This window comes from Nasonia vitripennis (assembly GCF_009193385.2).
Source record: "Nasonia vitripennis strain AsymCx chromosome 2 unlocalized genomic scaffold, Nvit_psr_1.1 chr2_random0009, whole genome shotgun sequence".
Lineage (NCBI taxonomy): Eukaryota > Metazoa > Arthropoda > Insecta > Hymenoptera > Pteromalidae > Nasonia > Nasonia vitripennis.
In genome coordinates, this window is record NW_022279616.1 from 1,257,578 (window position 1) to 1,277,911 (window position 20,334).

Here is a 20,334-nt window from a genome sequence, read left to right on the forward strand (position 1 = left end):
TTTGAGATATATAACTTTTTATCACAAAAATCAGAGTATAATGATTTAAAAATGCAATATTTCAAAACTGGTTCATCGCTTGGACATCTAACTTGATATGCTAGCCCTTGTAATGAATTGAAACATATTTTTATTGTTTGGTTACTTTAATGCAGCTAGAGGGTCAAGTTGTTGAAAAAAAAGTCGCGTCTCGAGCCCATGATGAGAAAAAAGTTGACCTTCTTGCTACTGTAAAGTAACTTAACTACCCAAATTATGTTTGTACACATTACAAGGGCTAGCATATCAAGTTTGAAGTCCAAGCGATGAACCGGTTTTTATCAGACAAATTTTTTTCACAATAAATCTGAAAATTTGACATCCAACTTGATATGAACAAAATTTTTGTCGAATCCTAACAACAAAGTTTACTTACAAATGTATTTTCAGTTGAATCAATTGTTCTAAACCTTATGGACGACTGTGATATTTCATTACTTCTAATATCAGATCTAACAGATTGATTGAATACATCGGTTGCATCATAAACACTTTCAAACACTGTTTCTGATTGCTAAGAAAACATATTTTGTATTATTATATGTACATATGAATTGTATTAAAACAAACTAAGGATGATTTTTATATTTAAATGTATACATACGTACCTCATGAACCACGTTTAAGTTCATATTCTTTTGACGATCATGTATTGTACTTGAAGGTATGACTTGTTTACCATATTTGTCATAATACTGAAAATAACTACCCCTATCAGTCATTTTTAAAAGATGCTTCAGACAGGTGGATTTCATAACTGTGGAATTGTAAATTAATTTTAATAATATTTGTTCTTATAAGCATTACATAATGTTTTTTTTACTGAAGTTATTATGGTATTACACTTACACTGAGAGCTAATTATTTATCAATATAACAAATAGAATTTTTTGTTATTATGTAGACACAACCTTTTAGTACTTTTAGTTGTTTTTTCTTCCTTAACGAATTATCTGCGTCAACATATGTACGCTATACGTATTTAGAATTATCACTGTAATAAATAATATATGCAATTATTTATATTATATTCATAACTTATTTCCGATGGTCGTTTTTTCAAAACACAATGGGCCGTTAGAGTCCAAAAAGAACACAACGTATAGTATATTAGTCTACGTATATAATATAGATAATAGATACAGATACGGATCTCCCTTTTGCTACTAGAGGTCGCTAATATCCGCATGTATGTATACGCGGTATTGATATATTTGCTGGGACTCTTGCTTCGATCCTTGAGGGACAAAGAGCGAGTCTTATTATTTAAATAAAAGAGTAATCAAGTGTTACTATTGCCTCAGGGAAGGCAATAGCGTTATACTATTGCACAATAGGCTCCGCCTTATGCGGTTCCTTCGTGTCTCATTGTTCGAGAGAGACCGGAGTAGAAGAAAAGAAGTCAGGTTAATTTTGAGGTTAGCACGCTTCAAACGCTAACGGTCGCTGCTGATTTATCAAGAAATATCCCCCGGTTTTACCGGGCGGATTTTAAGTTAAAAAATGACGACAGAGAAAATGGATAGTGATGCAGATGCTCACTCAGAAAAAGATTTTGGATCCAAGAGAAAGTTAAATGAGATAGATGAGAATATTGACCGAAGGGAATATAAGAAACAAACGATAAATGAGATAGAAACCGGAGAGAAAAGTTTTGATAAAGATGGATATTCTGAGAATTGCAAGGGTCCTTACCAAGTATGGATTAAAAATCTTAGTCCATCAAATAAAGTCTTTAATATTTATAAAGTGGGAAAGATCGTAGTAAAGTACTACAAAACAGTGCAAGAAGTAAAAAAGGACGGACGCTTTAGAGGTATTATAGTTTTCAATGACAGAGAGGAAGCTAATAAAGCATTGGAGGATACAATTTTCAAGGATAATGATATGACTACATTTGTCCCAGGATTCAAAAAAATGAGAAAAGGAGTCTTGAGAGGCATCCCAATAGATCTTTCAACAGATGATTTGAAAACGGAGATCATGTCTTCTCTGGAGGTTATAAATGTTAGTAGAATGAACAGAAAGAATCCTAACAGTACAAACGATGATGATAAATGGATACCAACTAAATCAGTAATGGTCACCTTCAAAGGAGATTTTCTTCCTAAAGAAGTTAGTATTTGCCTTGTTAAAACCAAAGTTGATCCGTACGTAAGAAGACGTATGCAGTGCTATAATTGTTTTAAATTTGGCCATATGGCTAAAACCTGCAGAAACCAGAAACGTTGTTCTATGTGTGGAGAGTTACACCATGATGAGGGTTGCTCAGGTGTAACCCCCAGATGCGCAAACTGCAAGGGTAGTCACAAATCTATTGACAGCAGATGTCAAATCTATGAAAAGAATAAATTGCTATGCGAAAGAATGGCTTATGACAATTTGTCATACGCTGAAGCTCATGCACGGATTTTTGGTAAATCCAATGCTCCAAGACTGAATAGACTAGACTTTCCTAATCTGAGAAATAGAACAAATAAAGAACCAGAAGTATTCAACAATCAGACACAATTACAAGATGGGAATCAGAATGCATCCCAGATTCAACCCAAGGATAATATGGGACAAAACATACTCTCACCAACAATAACAACAAAATCGACTTCGACAACGATGCCAGTAAGGAATTATTCAAGAATGAATGCACAGCAATTCTTCTACACGAACAACAATACCAATACCAACAGCCAAACGAGTACACAACTGAAGGGAGAAAAAGAAAAGGACAAACCAGCCAACCTACCATCTACAAATCAGCCTTTGAGAAATTCACTACAAACATCACAGACAACGCTATCTCGAATGAGTACTACGGAGAAACTACATGCTAGGTTAAGTAATAGTACAAATAATCTTAAGCCCCTAAATAAAAAATCATCTTCACAAAACCAAAAAACCTAACCTTTGGTATACAAGTAAGCCAGTTAGATTTATATATCATTAAATTTATTGATTATTATATTCCAGAAATCGTTTATTGTTTTTGTGTTTTTAGACTCTACAAATTTTAAATTCATGGACAAAAATTTAAATCTTAAAATTTTACAGTGGAATTGCCGAAGTATAACTAATAAATTAGATTTCCAGAATGTTGCAGGTAAATATGATGTAATCCTACTAGTGGAAACTTGGTTAAACTCTAATTCCCCATTATTTAAAGAATCTCATTTTAATCTGAAAGGATTTGAAACGGTTAGATTTGACCGAAGTTTTAACAAAGGAGGAGGTTTAGCTGTCTGCATTAAAAAAGGTGTAATTTTCGAAAAGATAGAATTGGGTTTTAAGGGTAACTCACTCGAGGTAGGAGCAGTTACTGTTGACTCTAATTTGGGAGAAATATTGTTTACCGTTTGCTATAGAGCTCCAAATACTGATAATAATATTTCAAAAGTAGAATGGTGTAAGCTTACCGACACGGTTAAACAGTATGGAAGCAACCACTTTATTTTGGCGGGGGATTTTAATGCTCACCACTCCCTATGGGGGAGTTCAAAAGAGTGCTGTAATGGAAAAGTAATAGTAGAGAATTTGGACCAAGGTAACTTTATTTTACTTAACAATCAAAGTCCTACTCACGTAAAAATTTCGAATTCTGGATGCTCTTACTCAAATATTGATTTAACGTTTGTTTCACCGGGACTAGCTTTAGTAAGCGATTGGCAAGTTTTAGAAGATAGGTGGGGTAGCGATCATTTCCCAATATTTTTGGAAATGAATGCGAATCCAATTTATAAGCAGAAAGTAGAATACAGGTACAAATTAAAAAAAGTTAACTGGGAAACATTTTACGATATTTTGGAGGAACATAAACATTATTTTAATAGTTTGGAGTTTACTAACTCAGACATTATTTCTAAATATAATAATTTTGTTGAATTCATTGATAAGACAATTATAGATTCATATTCTAAAGACGATGACAAACCTATAAGCACCAGTAATATTAGACTCAGAAACAACTGCTCGTCTAGTAACCCACAATGTATTTGGTGGAACGAAGAATGCTCTAAAGCGATTCGCCTAAGAAAAATGCTCAACTATCTATTAAACACCGGTTTACAATAGAAAAATTCATAGAAGTTAAAAAAACGGAAGCTTTAGTAAGAAAAACTTTAAAAGAAGAAAAAATGAAATCGGTCAGAACTTTTTGTGAATCAGTTAATCCGCGAACAAATATTCGTAAGTTTTGGAACAAAATTAAAATGTAAAAAAATGGTATCAATAGAATCCAAAATTCTACAGGAAATAAAAAACAGGAAAACAGTATTAAAGACACAATTGAGAGTTTGTGTTCCTCCAAAATGAATGTAGACAGGACTTTGAGAAACATAAATGGGATGGAAGAACAAGAACATGATAGTTTTTTAGACTTTCCATTCTCTTTTGAAGAGCTTCAATTTTGTTTAAATGACACAAATACAAAATCTTCCCCCGGAATAGATAAGATAGATTATGAGATCATCTCAAACTTACCTGAATTTTATCAGAGAATTCTACTCGAGCTTTATAACGACATATTCCATTGTAAAGTATTTCCAGAAGATTGGAAATCGTATTTAGTTAAATTTATTCCGAAAGGAACCTCAGACAAAGTGAGACCCATATCACTGGCCTCTTGTATGTTAAAGGTTATGGAGAGATTAGTTAAAGAACGATTAGAGTGGTGGTGCGAAACAAATGGTTTTTTAGCACAGTCGCAAATGGGATTCCGAAAGGGTAAAGCTTGTACTGATAATCTAAGCATTTTGACATCGGATGTACAAAAAAATTTCTTTCAAAAAGATACAGTAGCATCTCTTTTTTTAGATGTAAAAGGCGCTTATAATGATGTAATTCCAGAAATTCTTATCGACGACTTAATAGAACTGGGAATACCAAAGAAAGTAGTTTGTTTTATAAGTTACTTAATATTAGAGCGAAAAGTTTTTTTTTGTACAGATAGCGAAATTATTGAAAGAACTATAAATAAAGGACTACCTCAGGGAAGCGTTTTAAGTCCTCTTTTATATGCAATTTACACTAGAAAGCTTGAAAAAATTATTGATATATCTTGTAATATATTACAATTTGCAGATGATATAAGCATATATAATAAAGAATCTAATTTAAGTGTTGAAGAAAAGACACGCAAACTGGAGACGGAAGCATCTAGAATTGTATTGTTTTTAAGAGAAAGAGGACTTGAAATCGCCCCCGATAAATGCGTACTTGTAAAAAGATAAGCAATTCCAAAGTTCCAAACAGTAAATTCGACAGCCTATTCACAGTAAAACCAAACTTAATCCATATTTTTACTGATGGATCTAAATTAAATGAGAACAATGCATCATCTGTAGGCTTCGCCATATGGAGTGAAGATCAAGACTTTAACAGTGCCTTTAAAATACTTGATAAAGCATCAATATATACGGCTGAATGTAAAGCACTTATAAATGTAATAGATAAAATCACAGTTGAACGGGAGTGTGAATTCCTTGTGTTCTCTGATTCACAAAGTGCCTTATTAGCTTTAGCAAATAATAAAAATAGGTGTTCTCCATTAATTGCAGAGCTTAGACAGAAACTTGCTTCTCGAGCTGAAGAAAATGTTAAAATTAAATTAGTTTGGATCCCAGCTCATGCGGGCATTAAAGGGAATGAAACTGTAGATAAAATGGCTAAGAATGCTGCAATTGATGGAAAACTTCTAAACGACCCAATACCTTACTCAGACTTCTTTGCAAATATTAAGGAAACATGTAAAAAAGAGAACCAAGATATAATTACTAATTTAGGAAAAAAGAAAGGAATTTTTTACTTCGAAAATTTTGGTGATATTGAAGGTAATAAACCTTGGTTTAACAATACAAGGTTATCCAGAAAAGCTATAGTTTCGTTTAACAGAATAAGATGTGGTCATAGTTCTCTCAACTCGAGTTTATTTAAACATAAGATAACAGACACAGACAAATGTAAATGTGGTGAAGCAATTGATACGATAGAACACATTTTTTGGAATTGTAATTTATTTAATGAACAAAGGGAAAAAATGTTAAAAGAATTAAGAAAAGAGTGCCAAACAGGCCCTTTCTCTGTGATAAACCTATTAGCTATAAAAGAAAAGAATATTTTGTATGTTTTAGGAGAGTTTATCGACAATATTGAATGTAAAATTTAAATTTGGTGCCAACTCGAAGGTACTACTATACATGTAACGATTAAAGATGTATTATACTCGCCAAAGTATTAAACTATTGTATTATACACACATCATGTAAAATAGGGCAATGTAAAGTACTTAAAGCCAATAAAATTAAACAAAACTGTAAAAAAAAATACGCGGTATTTTATGAGTTCGACTCAGCTCAGACCCGTTGACCGTTGCGCGTGGGATTTCAAGTATACCCGTGTCTTTCTTATACTTATAGGTAATCGTGTATACTTTGTAGCGATACAGAAAGTAAACAACGAAGGACCCATCAGCTACATATTTTTCGGAACGTGGCCTCAAAGCGGATACCTTTCAGAAGGAAAAGGGTAAGCATTTTTATACATAAATGTCATGATTACGCAAGACTACGTATGCCTAAGCAAATATACAATGAAAAAAGACTTATGTGAAATTTGTATATATATGCATATCACCTTAACTTATGTTATACTTTGCAGGTTACAATGGCTAATGACGAGAACGAGGAGGGAACTTTTCCTCCTGATGATGTCGAACCATATGCATATATACACATATCCCCTGCAAAAACAGGAGACAAGTTCAGAAGAGAGATAGTGCCTATCTCAATACTCAAAGAATTCGATTATGTCGAGTACCAATTCAACCCCAAAAGTTTCAAGGCAAAAATTTATCCAGAACAAAAGAGAGTGGCTTGTTTTGTGTTATATGTAGCAGGTATATTATATAGTTTTTTTAATCTTTAGGGCTGACAGTAATGTTGGGGACTGTGCTTTTTTAATTGTCATGGCTGTGATAATTCGAAATTTCTAAATATTTTATATTAACATTATGTTTGTATCTATTGTAGATAGTTACAATTTGGTAAGGGAGTACCTTGACAAGAACCAAAACAAAAGGTTTGCAGTACCAAGAGCAAAATATCCACTTAATGATACTGGTGATACTACAATACAAGATGCATGCGAATCAAGTGATAAACACAGAAAACGTGATCTCAACGAGCCAGGTGGCTCTTTTAAAAGGTAACATCAGATATTGAGAACGATGGAATGATCGAGATGGATAAACAAATTGTACAGCAAAGTAAAAAAACTAGAAAGGTATTTTATATTATTATATTAATAAATCAAACTCTAAAATCATGAATAATATACATTTTGAATTCATTTTTTCAGGAGGCTAAAAAAAGAGTAAAAGCAGCCGGCAAAAAGAATTCCCAGAATATTCTGAACAAGTACTTAGCAACTGCTTTACGGAATGATTCAGTCTTGAATATTGAAGAAAACGATAATGGATTAAACCCTCTTCTATCATCTACTCTAAATGATTATCATAATCAATCATCAACGACAGAACAGGTAAATCATTTACAAAGTTTAATTATTTATATCTTCTAACAGTCTTAACTATATAGTAATGTCTTACATGATAATCTATTTTTATTTTAGGAAAATTAATCTCTTGCGCCAAGAAATGCATACGTAATGCAAATCGAGTATTACAAGAAGAAATGTGCGGAAAAAGAAAAAGAGAACGAACAATTAAAACTTGCTATGAATGCAAATGAAGAAACTACGAAGACAGTTAAGGGTACGGGCATTGCTTCTACACAGCAAGGTAGTTATTGTTCTTGTTCTTGCACAAGTGTATATGTTTTAATTATGTCCATATCAAGTTGGATGTCTACATTTTATATTTTTGTGATAAAAAGTTATCTATCCAAATACTACTATATCGCTTAGACATCTAACTTGATATGCTAGCCCTTGTAATGAATTGAAACATTTTTTTATTGTTTAGTTACTTTAATGCAGCTAGAGAGTCAACTTATTGAAAAAAAAGTCGCGTTTCGAGCCCATGATGAGAAAAAAGTTGACCTTCTTGCTACTGTAAAGTAACTTAACTACCTAAATTATGTTTCTATACATTACAAGGGCCAGCATATCAAGTTTGAAGTCCAAGCGATGAACCACTTTTGAGATACATAACTTTTTATCACAAAAATCAGAGTATAATGATTTAAAAATGCAATATCTCAAAACTGGTTCATCGCTTGGACATCTAACTTGATATGCTAGCCCTTGTGATGAATTGAAACATATTTTTATTGTTTAGTTACTTTAATGCAGCTAGAGAGTCAACTTGTTGAAAAAAAGTCGCGTCTCGAGCCCATGATGAGAAAAAAGTTGACCTTCTTGCTATTGTAAAGTAAGTTAACTACCTAAATTATGTTTCTACACATTACAAGGGCTAGCATATCAAGTTTGAAGTCAAAGTGATGAAGCGCTTTTGAGATATTGTATTTTTAAACCACTATATTCTGATTTTTGTGATAAAAAATTCTATATTTTTAAAGTCGTTTATTGCTTGAATCCAACATATGTTAGCTATTTTGTACATAGTTTTTATTATAATTTTATATATAATTTTTCAGAAAAAGATGCAGTAGGACTTCTTCATAACATATTTGAACTGAACCAAAAGGATATTGACAACATAGATGGTGACAAAGAGTTAACACACATTAAGAAGGGGGTTTATATCAATTCATTAGCATACAAAGATGCTTTCAAAACCGATAATTGTCAGTCATTTTTTACGATTATGAATCGAGGTATTTATGGCGAAAATGATTTGTTAACCCGGTGTGTGAAAAAGATTGCTGGCTCAGAAGAGCGCCCTCTTTCTCCAATTAAAAAAGAAGTCGTGGAGGACGAATTCTATAAATTTCTGAATATAAAACGGTATCCACTTCATATGATAGATAATGAAATGAAGAAAGTAAACAGATATCAACATAATTCGATTTCATCTGTTAAGAAATCCTACAGAAGAAGGAACAAATCCAAGAATGATAATGAAAGCAATGGCACAGGAAGTTAAATTTAAACTTCAGTTTCTTATTACTGTAATAAGATTTTGTATTATTAATATTAATGTTATTGGAAAGAATTTGTTAGTATGTAAGAAATTCACGAAACTTAATGGAAATTGACTGATTATTCCATTATTGACTATTTCCCGGTTGAAAAGCACTGATAAAATACTATAAGAAGAATTTCTATAAGCATGTATGAGGCATCTGTACCAGCAATTACGGATAAAACATTATAAAAAAAGAATCTGTAAGAAGTTATCAGTTATTTCATATAAAAATCATATTTTTATATAGAAAGGCTCTTAACTACTTCCTTTTCTCTTACTTTTATAATGTTTTATCTGGTTTTCCTGGTGCAGATACCTCACAAATGCTTTTAGAAAATCTTTTTCTAGCACTTTATCACTGATTTTCAATTGGCTCTATAAATCAAAGAGGTAGCCAAAGATCTATCCAAAAATAATATATGTGTTCATAATATATAAGTTTTTATATTTTAAATATTAAAAGTTGTCGCTGTGCGATCACAATAAAATGAATATGCGTTGGTAAATTTTGTGTATATTTATTCGTGATACCTCTTAATAATAATAGTCCTTTGATATAGTTTTTTGAAGTATTTATTAGACATTTTTGAAAAACGAAATTCATAACAAATTAAAAAAATATATATTGTAAAATATGCTGTGTCAAAGTGTGTCAAAGTGTGTCAAAGTGTGCCAAAGTGTGCCAAAGTGTGCCAAAGTGTGCCAAAGTGTGCCAGAGTGTGCCAGAGTGTGCCAGAGTGTGCCAGAGTGTGCCATAGTGTGCTGAGGTGTTCCACAGGATTCACAAAACAAAAATTGAATGTATTAATTTGGTATTTTTTAGGACGTGTGCTAAACTGTGCCAAAGTATGCTAAAATGTGCCAAAGTGTTTCTTTTTTTCCGAAATTGAACCCATTGGCACACTTTGGCACACTTTGGCACACTTTGGCACACTTTGGCACACATTGGCACACTTTGGCACAAAATCCATTTCCACTAGGGGTCACCTTATTTCTTGAAAAGTATTTCTCTCATTGCTACCCTGGTAGAAAATCACCCATTTAAAATGGCTGTAAAGGCAAAAACTGGCTAAGTAAAATGTGAAAAAACTGGACATTTTAAATTTCCTAAAAGTAGTGATATCTTGGGCATTTTTTATGGCTGAGAATTATATTTTATGAAAATATCAATAAATCAATTAATTTTTCGGATGTAAAATACAAAATTATTAATATTTAGGCGTAAGCTGAATAATTTGAATAATTCAAACATATGGCGAAGCTCGTAGGGCTTGTGTGGAACAACGTCTGCGTGGCTCAGTCGGCTAAGGCGCACGGCCGTACTTATTTGGCCTCGTGCAGGGTGTGGGTTCAAGTCTCCGGTCAGACAGAATTTTTTCTGATGCAAAACATTATTCTATAGTATCATTTGAACTAAAAACTCGAATCCAAGCCTGCTAGATACCATTTTCCAATTCTAACCTCAAACTGTGATAAACACGTGTAACCCAGCTGTTACTCGACAAACTATAATGGGCAGTTTGTACTTAAGAACAAGGTAAGCAGATTGAATCCAAGAACTGCCCATTAAGTTGGAGAAAAAGCGTTACATTCTGCCTAATAAATGACAAAGAAAACTGCCTAGTTCTTAGATTCCATTCCAAGAACTGGCTATTAAATGGGTTACCGATTCTACCAGGGTAGTACAATCTAAATTAAAAAAATTAATAAAATTTATATAAAACATTCAAAAGATTAAAATTTTTTTATAATTTTTTAATTTTTCAACATTTTAAAATTTTTTAATTTTTGCGAATTTGCGGAAATAAAATGATACTTCAGTCTCGCTTTGCACATCTTTTCCCAATAACTTAACATCTAGGATATAATTTCGGGCCTTACAATTTTTGGGCCTTAATAATTTCGGGTTATTTAAATATTTCTGTGTGCCGTGAAGTCATTCATATCTTTTCTCAATAACTAACATATTTATATCTATTAGTATAATTCTCATCTCATGAGAATTATATTTGAATTTTTTGAAGTCCTATAAAATGTGTAAGAACATAGACTTAAGGGTAACAATTTCAGACCCGTCTCAACGATCGCCGAAGCGAACAGCGCCCCTCTACTGAAACCCACAAAGTCGTCAGTCACAACAAGTTTGTAGCACAAAAAGTTTAAATAAAAAAATATATACAAGACCAAAGTTAATATGACAATACAAAGCAAAATAAAAATAGAAAAATCTACAAACATTATCTTATAAAATAATTGTACACATACGCGGACTGCTATTGTAATATATGAATATTATCGTACAAATGTTCCATGTGAGAGTCGATGGTTTTGTTCTTCGTGAGGTGTTAAGTTCACGATTGCTGCGAAAATATCGGGGCGATGAAACGCGTACAATAGATTATCGGTAAATGCGTTCGTTTATTAGTCGAAATTCACAAAATATGGTTTAGTTTTTTGAGATATATATTAGCAACATGTAAATAATGGGCTATAAATTAGAATAATAATATGAATTATAAATTATAATAAACATATAAAATATGTCAGTTCTGTTACCTAATCTACATGTGTGCCATGAAGCCATTCACATCGTTTCACAATAACTGACACATTTCATTTATTTATTATTATTTATAATTCATAGCGTATCGTTTACATGTTGCCCACATATGTCTAAAACAGGTGATATTTTATTTGTTTTTTATTAATTTGTATACTTCTATACTTCTACTATAATATAAAAGTATACTTAATGGACTTGTGTGCGGTGAAGCCACAACGTATAGGTATGGGAACAGGTACGCCTGGCGTGGCAAGGTATAGTAATAAAGTTGTTACACACTGTTTATTCTGAATAATAATAGTCGTATATTCTGCAACCCCCAGTACGGATCAGACTTGGTCTAAATACAAGTTTACCCGTAATAATTTAAATTTGATTTTGACGCGTGATGTTATTCGACGTTAAACGAACTCATAAAATAACATGGTGATACCCGATTACTGATGTGATGAATAAACAACGAGCTTTGACTATAAATATAAACAAGACCCACCGTGTTGCCGTAACTCTAAAACCCGTATTTAAATCGCCCAATATGGCGTTGGCGTCGTGATCAAAGGACGCGGCGTCCATCAAGATGGCGTTCGACCGTTAGATTTGCCCTCTGGCCTCGCTGGTAATTATTCTCCCGTGGTCGTCTCTCCTGCGGTGTGAATATTGACTGAAAAGCGCGAAAATCTCATAAAACGTCGTGACAACCACCTGATAAGGGGGCACTTTCGCGGCGACAAGAACAACGGTTATTCGTACTGCGAAACCGCAATTACTACTCGTCGAGAAGGTAACGCTGCGACCGCTCGGTCAGCGATGACGCCATGCAAACACGTTAGAGGAAAATCGGGTGGTCGAACTTAGAGTACCAACGGCGTCTCGGCTTAATGTAACCCTCAATGCTGGATCGTTTGATCGACAGCGGCTCGATGGTTGTTCTTAAGGAAGCTGGATCGCTTGGCTATCAACAGCGGCGCTACGCAATATCAGAGACTATTGCTGGATCGGTTATCGATTCACAGCGGCTCAAAAATCCTCCTTGTTCGAAGCTGGATCGCTTGGCGATCAACGGCGGCGCTACGCAATTAATTTATGGTATCTGGATCGCTTAGCAATCAACAGAGGCTTGAATAATCTCCCGAATACGTTTCGGGATAGCAATCAACAGCGGCTCGAAAGATTTATTAAAATGGCGGGATCTAGTTAGATCAACCGCGTCTCAACTCACCCGAAACGAGTATTCATTCGCGTCGCGTAACCCAAACCAAAACACTCACCGAACAATTATTTCTGGACCTCGTGCCGAAGATGCAACAACTTACTTAGTATTCTTCTTCTTGACTTCAACTTCTCCTGCGGTTCGGCGGCTTCCTCTGTCTGTCTCTCTCTCTCTCTCTCTCTCTCTCTCTCTCTCTCTCTCTCTCTCTCTCTCTCTCTCTCTCTCAGCAACATGTAAACAATACGCTATGAATTATAAATAATAATAAACAAATGAAATATGTCAGTTATTGTGAAACGATGTGAATGGCTTCATGGCACACAGGTACATTAGGTAACAGAACTGACATATTTTATATGTTTATTATAATTTACAATTCATATTATTATTCTAATTCATAGCCCATTATTTACATGTTGCTAATATATATCTCAAAAAACTAAACCATATTTTGTGAATTTCAACTAATAAACGAACGCATTTACCGACAATCTATTGTACGCGTTTCATCGCCCCGATATTTTCGCAGCACATATATATATATATATATATATATATATATATATATATATATATATATATATATATATATATATTGTAACGGGGTGAGACTTGACGATGAGAGGAGAAAATCGCAAAAGGAGACGCCGGGGCCGAGAATCGATCCGGCGCTCCCGAGATCTGTAGGCGCGCGTGCTACCACTTGAGCCAACGCCGCCCTATTTCGTCACTCTCTATCCTGCCTTGATTACCGGCGTGGGGAGGGTCGTTGTTCCTCGTTACAATATTTATATATATATATATATATATATATATGTGTGTGTGGGTGTGTGGGTGTGTATGTATGTATGGATTTACGTATACTTGAAGTTAAAAATTGTTTTGTAAATTAAATTTTATTATAACAATTAATAATAAGAACGCAACAAAAATAAATGTTTAATAGAATGTAGAAAATTTAATTTGGCAACGCATCAGTACTCATGTATATATTAGTATATTTACATATTTTTAAATCCAAGTATGTATTATTTATTAAATTTAAAGCATAAAATAAACTATAATAAATTATCAAATGCAGATATATTTTTAAAGTAAATGTTCTGCACGCAATTAAAATAATCTTTTTTAATAATTCTATAACGTTATGTTTTAATAATTGATAACAACTGAAATTTACTTGACAACAGATCGGTAAATATACATATTCAAATATTATATAATATATTAAAGTAAATAAATTAGATAAATTATAGTAAATGAACAAATGATTTTCATCTGTATGATTTATTTTTATTCTTTAAAACATACACTCATTTATATTTAAAGTCTTATACAGAAGTGTGCCAGCTCTGAACCGGCTCGACCACCGAAGCAACACTTGTACATTTTTTTTTGTTTTCGGAAGTTTTAATTATAATTTGATATAAATATGACATTAAAAAGGTCTCTAATGAATTTAAAATTGAAATTTCTCGCCACAATATAACAATTAAAAAAACCACTAACTCGCTTATAGCAATAAGGAAATTTACAATAGATCATACAATAGTTACGGACTCTCTCCTATCTCATTTTGCAAAATTTCATAGTTTTATTATAATAACATAATGAGAAAATTCGGTTACTCTAATTTTTTTTTTCACAAAACTAATTATATTTTACATAAAACAATCAGATTATAAGTATCAATTATGCTTCAAAAATTTGTCAATTGACGGGTCCAATAACTATATTTTTATTCTAATTAAACATATTTATGAAATATATTTTATTTTTAGACGAAATTTAGGATACTTCTAATAAGTTCGCCCAAAAAGAAATGTAATCGTCTACAAAAATTTAACTTTCGACAAGAGTAAAATGTTAGGTGAATATGATTTATTCTGCATTATTATGCATGCCAATAATATTATGTATCATAATAGTATATACTTCAATTGCAAAAAACTTTCAGATGTAAAAAAATAAGATAAAAAAGAATGAAATGTAGTAGTATACAAAAAATAATATATGTTAAACAGTTTTAAAGTAATATTACAATATTATTTTAAAGGGGAACTCCACTGATTATAAAAACTATTTTAAATTATATAAATATTTATCAATCAAATATGTAATTTATAATTAAGAAATTTGCATTTCTATTTTGAATAAGAAATATTTGACTTGGGTAAAAGTGCTATTTTTAATGTTCGATGTCTCATTTCATCGAGTAACCTACTTTGACAAAAAATGTTCCCTGCGCATAGCCGAATTATGAAAACTCATAAATCTATGGTTAAAATTTATGCTTCAACTATAAAAATAAAAGTTTGATTTTTAAACAAAATTTTATTTTATGATATTAGCTTTTTATATTATACATCAATATTTAACAATAGTTTGTAATAATTTTAAATAATATTTATAAATAAATATTACAACTAACAGTTTTGTAGTTCTATAAATTATAAATTTTATTTGTATAGTTAAAACATCCTTTTTACCATATATTTAGAAATTTTCATAATTAGGCTATGTGCTGGGAACATTTTTTGACAAAATGGGTTATTCGATAAATGAGCTATGGAACAGTAAAATTGCACTTTTACCAAAGTAAAATATTTCTTATTACAATGGAAATATATTTATAATTATAAATTACAATTCTGGTTTATAAAAATTGATATAATTTAAAATAGATGTAATAATCAGTAGAGTTCCCCCTTAATAATAATACAACTTTAGGTTTGTGTTATATTATATTCTAAAATATATTGTTTTAAACTTGCCTTTCTTTGATTAATCTCATTTATATTTAAGATGGTTATTTTATATTGGTAATACTAACAAGCACAGTATAAAAATTATACTCGCTCAACCTTTTAAGTTTTTTGTAGTTATAATTATAATATCATTTTTTTAATTTTCCTTAGAGCTATAAACATTTATACCTAACATCAACCGAGCGACGTTAGGAGCGAGGTGACCCTGCTAGTGTAATATAATAGTACTAGGTGGCCTAAATCCGTACTTCGATCACGTCTATTCTTGATTTGAAATCACAAACATTATTACATATTATTAAGTTTAATATAATAAGTCTAAAATATGCATTTTTTTACTCCGATTATAGTCGGAAGTATTTCAAGCAGCAGTCGCAGCAGCAGCAGCAGCGGCTGTGAATAGCAGCGGACCACAACCTGCTACAACGACAGGCGCTAATGAAACTAATTCAGAAAATAATATTGATACGGGGACGTTAGCTCCCGTAAGTTCAGGTACAATAACGCCAGTAACACAAACACAAGCTTCTGATCTTAAAGGGCAACCTAAACGTCTTCATGTCAGCAATATACCTTTTCGGTTCAGAGATCCTGACCTTAGAGCAATGTTTGGGGTAAGTTTAATTTTTTACATTAATTAAAATCATTAAACTGATTAATCCTCTTGACTACAGTTTCCCAGTTGTTATCGAGTTATAACGATCTTAAAAAAGTAAACTTTATGGTGTATAACAAAAGAACATTTTTTATACTATTTCATCAATGATCACGTCACGTATAATTAGGGCTTTGTATGAAATAATCTATTAGGTTATTAATGTGAAATTAATAATTAAAAAACCTAGCAAAAAACGCTCGCTTTGCTCGCGGTTAACATATGGTAGTTATTATATTTTGTTGTAGAGTATGTTGGGAAAGAAAAACATAGTCGAAAATTATATTTAAGTTTCTAATCTACTCATCTACGTACATTCTCTATCGATTTCTACTAAATCCGTTCTTTGGTTGTCATCTCATCTGCGTCTCGCAGCTCTCTCTCTCTCTCTCTCTCTCTCTCTCTCTCTCTCTCTCTCTCTCTCACGTGAGTACAACAGACCTGTTCCGCTTTGCTCATTTTTCATAGCACTCTTACTGCTGCAACTTCTTTCAATGCTACTTTTCGTGACGGTTAAATTTTAATAATAAATATGGGCTATATGAAAAAACAAATCAATTATCTGTGTATTTTATAATATCTAATCTATTAATCTATTATCAATAAGATTATGAAATACTATACTGTTTTAATCAAACTTTCGTTTTAATGAAGTTTTTTTTTGCTATTTTGATTTGATAAATATACAATGCCATTGTTATAGTATGATTCTTCCACAATGATGAATACAATTATTAGTTGTTTTATCAGCTAAACTTATTATTTTATTATCTATATTATTTTTTTGATTAATTTTTAGTAGTTACTTTTTCTTTGTGTTGGCTTCTGAAAGAGATAATTAATGATTATTGTATATAATACCTCGAGTTCCTCAATATTAATATCAATATCAAAATTTAATTTAAATTCAGCAAATTTTATTGCATGAGTTACGTCCTTGGTAGAAATTAGCTGATTTAAAATGGTGAAAAAGCTAAGAACTCAGTAGTTTTCTTTGTCAGTTCTTGTTACAAGATATAACGCTTTTTATCCTCGTTCTTTGGCAGTTCTTACATCAAGCTGTTTTTGAAAAGTAATGCCCAAGTTAGTTGGTCAAATGACAACGTTTACTTGGCTCGGTTGGCTAAGGCGCGCGGCTATCCTTTTGAAGGGCTCGGGTTCAAGTCCCCGGTCACTCCAAATTTTTTGGATGATTTTTCGCATGCAAATCATTATTCTATATACTTTCAACAAAAAAAAAACTCGAATACAAGCCTGCTAGTAATGATTTTCCAATTCTAACCTCGAATCGCTATTTACCACGTGCACCTGTGTCGCGTTATTTCACCAACTATCTTAGGAAGAAAATAGTTAAGAATACTCAATCTAAAAACTGCCAAAGAACTAGGATAAAAAGCGTTACATCTTGTAGCAAAAACTGACAAAGAAAACTACCAAGTTCTGAGATTGACAACCTCTTTACTTATATTAAATTGAGCATTGCATGGGCAAATATTAAATAAAATAGCGACTGCAAATGCTATAGCAAAAACACCGCAATCATAATAATTAGTCTGATACTGTACTTGTTTAAAAGATATGCGTAAATTATCTTTATTTAGAAACAGCCTATTAATAAAAATTCTATGATCATCGTCTAGACAATTTTTGTTAATACTATAAAAAATTTGTATTACATTGTCTTTGTACCACAAACAAATCCAATGTATGTTTGTACTTGAACCAGAGAAAAGTATTTGAATATTCTCTTTATGTCTATCAATAGGTTGAATATTAGACAATTTTTAAAAATTAGCCACAGATTGCTTATCAAAAATCGAGTAAAATTTTTAAATTTTGTTGAATTCAAGTATATGGTTATCATTTAATTCACTTTTAGAATTAGAATAATTTCCAATTTCTTTTAAAATAAATACATCTATAGCATCATAAATGTATCATAAATTGTCGTACAACAGTAAATAATCTATTTTTCATTTTCGTTTTTATCAGGTATTTCTGTACTAATTAATTGGTTTAAGTGATTTACAGCATACATTTTTTTACCTCTTTTTTAAACAAGTGTCACATCGACAGTGACGAATTGACGTAGAAAACTGTAAATTTTAATACATAACAAAATCACGTCAGTGTTCTTGCCAGTGATAAATAACTATATGCATAGATAACTTTCTTGATAATATGAAAATTTCACGTTGCTGACTAGATAATAATGAGTCTTCATATTTTTCTATTTGTTTACTAAAATTTTAGCGTCTTCATTTTCATGACAATCACTAATTGAATAATCAATTATAATTTGATAAAATTTTAACTGTCATGGTTTTTTAATATTTTCAGTTTCAAACTTTTACCTTGCATCATAAATCAATGCGTCATTTTCGTGTTTGGTGTTCTACATCTTTATTATTTAAAATTCTTACTTCCACCCCTATAAGAAATTGACAGTAGGAAAAAAGATCTTAACAAGACTTGAATTTTATTATTATTGCAATATATGTTTTAACTGAGCGACGTTAGGTGTAAGGTAAATCGCGCTAGTATAAATTGTTGTATAAGTATTTTTCATGAATAATTTGAATTGTTATCGTCCACTAGAATAAGTCAACTTATTATCTTTAATTCTAATTCTACGAGTTGAATCTTGTGCAAACTTACAAACTGACAAATAGTTATAACCATCTTTTAAAATTGAACTGAGTAAAGTTGGAAGAGTTTCCATTATTACTCTGGAATTAATATTTTTCATATACAAATGTGTACAATGGCGTATGACTTTTTCTGTTTTCCTACAAATTACTTCCTACAAACATAATCCGATGGATAGATCAATTTATTTCCTCGGTCTTTCTGCAGTGTTAATATCGATTTGGTATCCTTGTGCTTATCGTTAAAAGCATTTAATATTCTCCAACATTTTTCACAGTGAATCTTTGCTACCAATGCGCTAACTACTGACTTATATGCTTTACACTCTACTCAATATAATCGGAACTTATCCAGTCTTTAGTTGGACATGAGCCCGATATGGTTTGCAAAAATTCAGTTGTTTTGATAAAATATTCTTTTGATGTACGTTGAGCTCTTACTCTATTTATTTTAATAACTACTTTGCCTTTTTTAAGCGTACTGTATACTTGTATATTACTGGATCAATGTCGGTAGTTATTTCTTTTTTGTCTGTTAAAAGAAGCGTTTAATCTAAAGGCGAACAATTTGCAGACGGCGATATAGAAATATTGATTTCGTTTATAAAAAGTCTTTTATATGCAGCTTGAAATTGCGTAGTCGTCGGGTTATTATTATATCCACCCATTCTTCATACCAGAGTAAAACATTTCTAAGTGGTCTTAAGATATTTACAACTTAAAAAATAAGCGACAATCTTATTCTTATCTTCTAACAAATATTTTGTAAGATTATACAAAGTTGGCAAACAAATGATAAATCCAAGAAATCCTGTTCGCATGACATCGAATTCAGTTACGAAATTGCGAATCATTGAAGACGTTTCGAACTTAACTTTTTCTTAGGTCTGTAGCTTACTTCAAGTTTTTCAATAGAGTCTATATGCTTATCTACTTGCTCTTTTATATTTGCTAAATAAAGTTATACATTTCGACTTGCTGTACTATCGAATCGAGTTCTATTGCTTCATAAATCAAAAATACCATTAAAATATTTACAAAATATTGAGGTTGGTGAAGCATGTTGAAAATCTATATCTTATAATTTACCTTTTTTATCGACATTTTCAAGGATGGTCAAGGCTGATACAACGCCTTACCATAACACCTGAGCAGCTAAGAATACTTTCATTTTTTCATTCTCAAAATTTATGTGCCGTTTTGATAGTTTATTCGCAAGATTTAGAAATGTAAATGAAGTTAATAACCAGTGTATGTACTCATTAGTGTTACAAATAAAATGTCCTTTTGACTTGAAATGATTACGGACTAACTTCAAGCAATGACACGGATCGTAAAATATATACACTGGTTT

The 20,334-nt window shown here is 31.7% G+C and overlaps 2 protein-coding genes across 19 annotated transcripts in view; both read left to right on the forward strand.

The window, feature by feature from the left end:
• Positions 1–20,334, forward strand: part of LOC100113919 (RNA binding protein fox-1 homolog 1-like) — a 371,748-nt gene that overhangs the window by 45,597 nt on the left and 305,817 nt on the right. For 16 of the 18 annotated variants that reach the window (XM_032601587.1, XM_031925312.2, XM_031925321.2 and 13 more), the window contains one exon: positions 16,028–16,291. The exons of the other annotated variants lie outside the window; for them this stretch is intronic. In XM_032601587.1, the coding sequence (XP_032457478.1) occupies positions 16,028–16,291 (264 nt within the window). The remainder of the gene's footprint in view (positions 1–16,027; positions 16,292–20,334) is intronic. 18 annotated transcript variants of the gene reach the window in all.
• Positions 999–7,828, forward strand: LOC107981645. The gene is made up of 5 exons (XM_016987886.3): positions 999–6,555; positions 6,688–6,925; positions 7,059–7,311; positions 7,387–7,569; positions 7,660–7,828. The coding sequence occupies exon 1, from the start codon at positions 1,543–1,545 to the stop codon at positions 2,938–2,940; it is 1,398 nt and encodes a 465-aa protein (XP_016843375.2). The 5' UTR covers positions 999–1,542; the 3' UTR covers positions 2,941–6,555; positions 6,688–6,925; positions 7,059–7,311; positions 7,387–7,569; positions 7,660–7,828.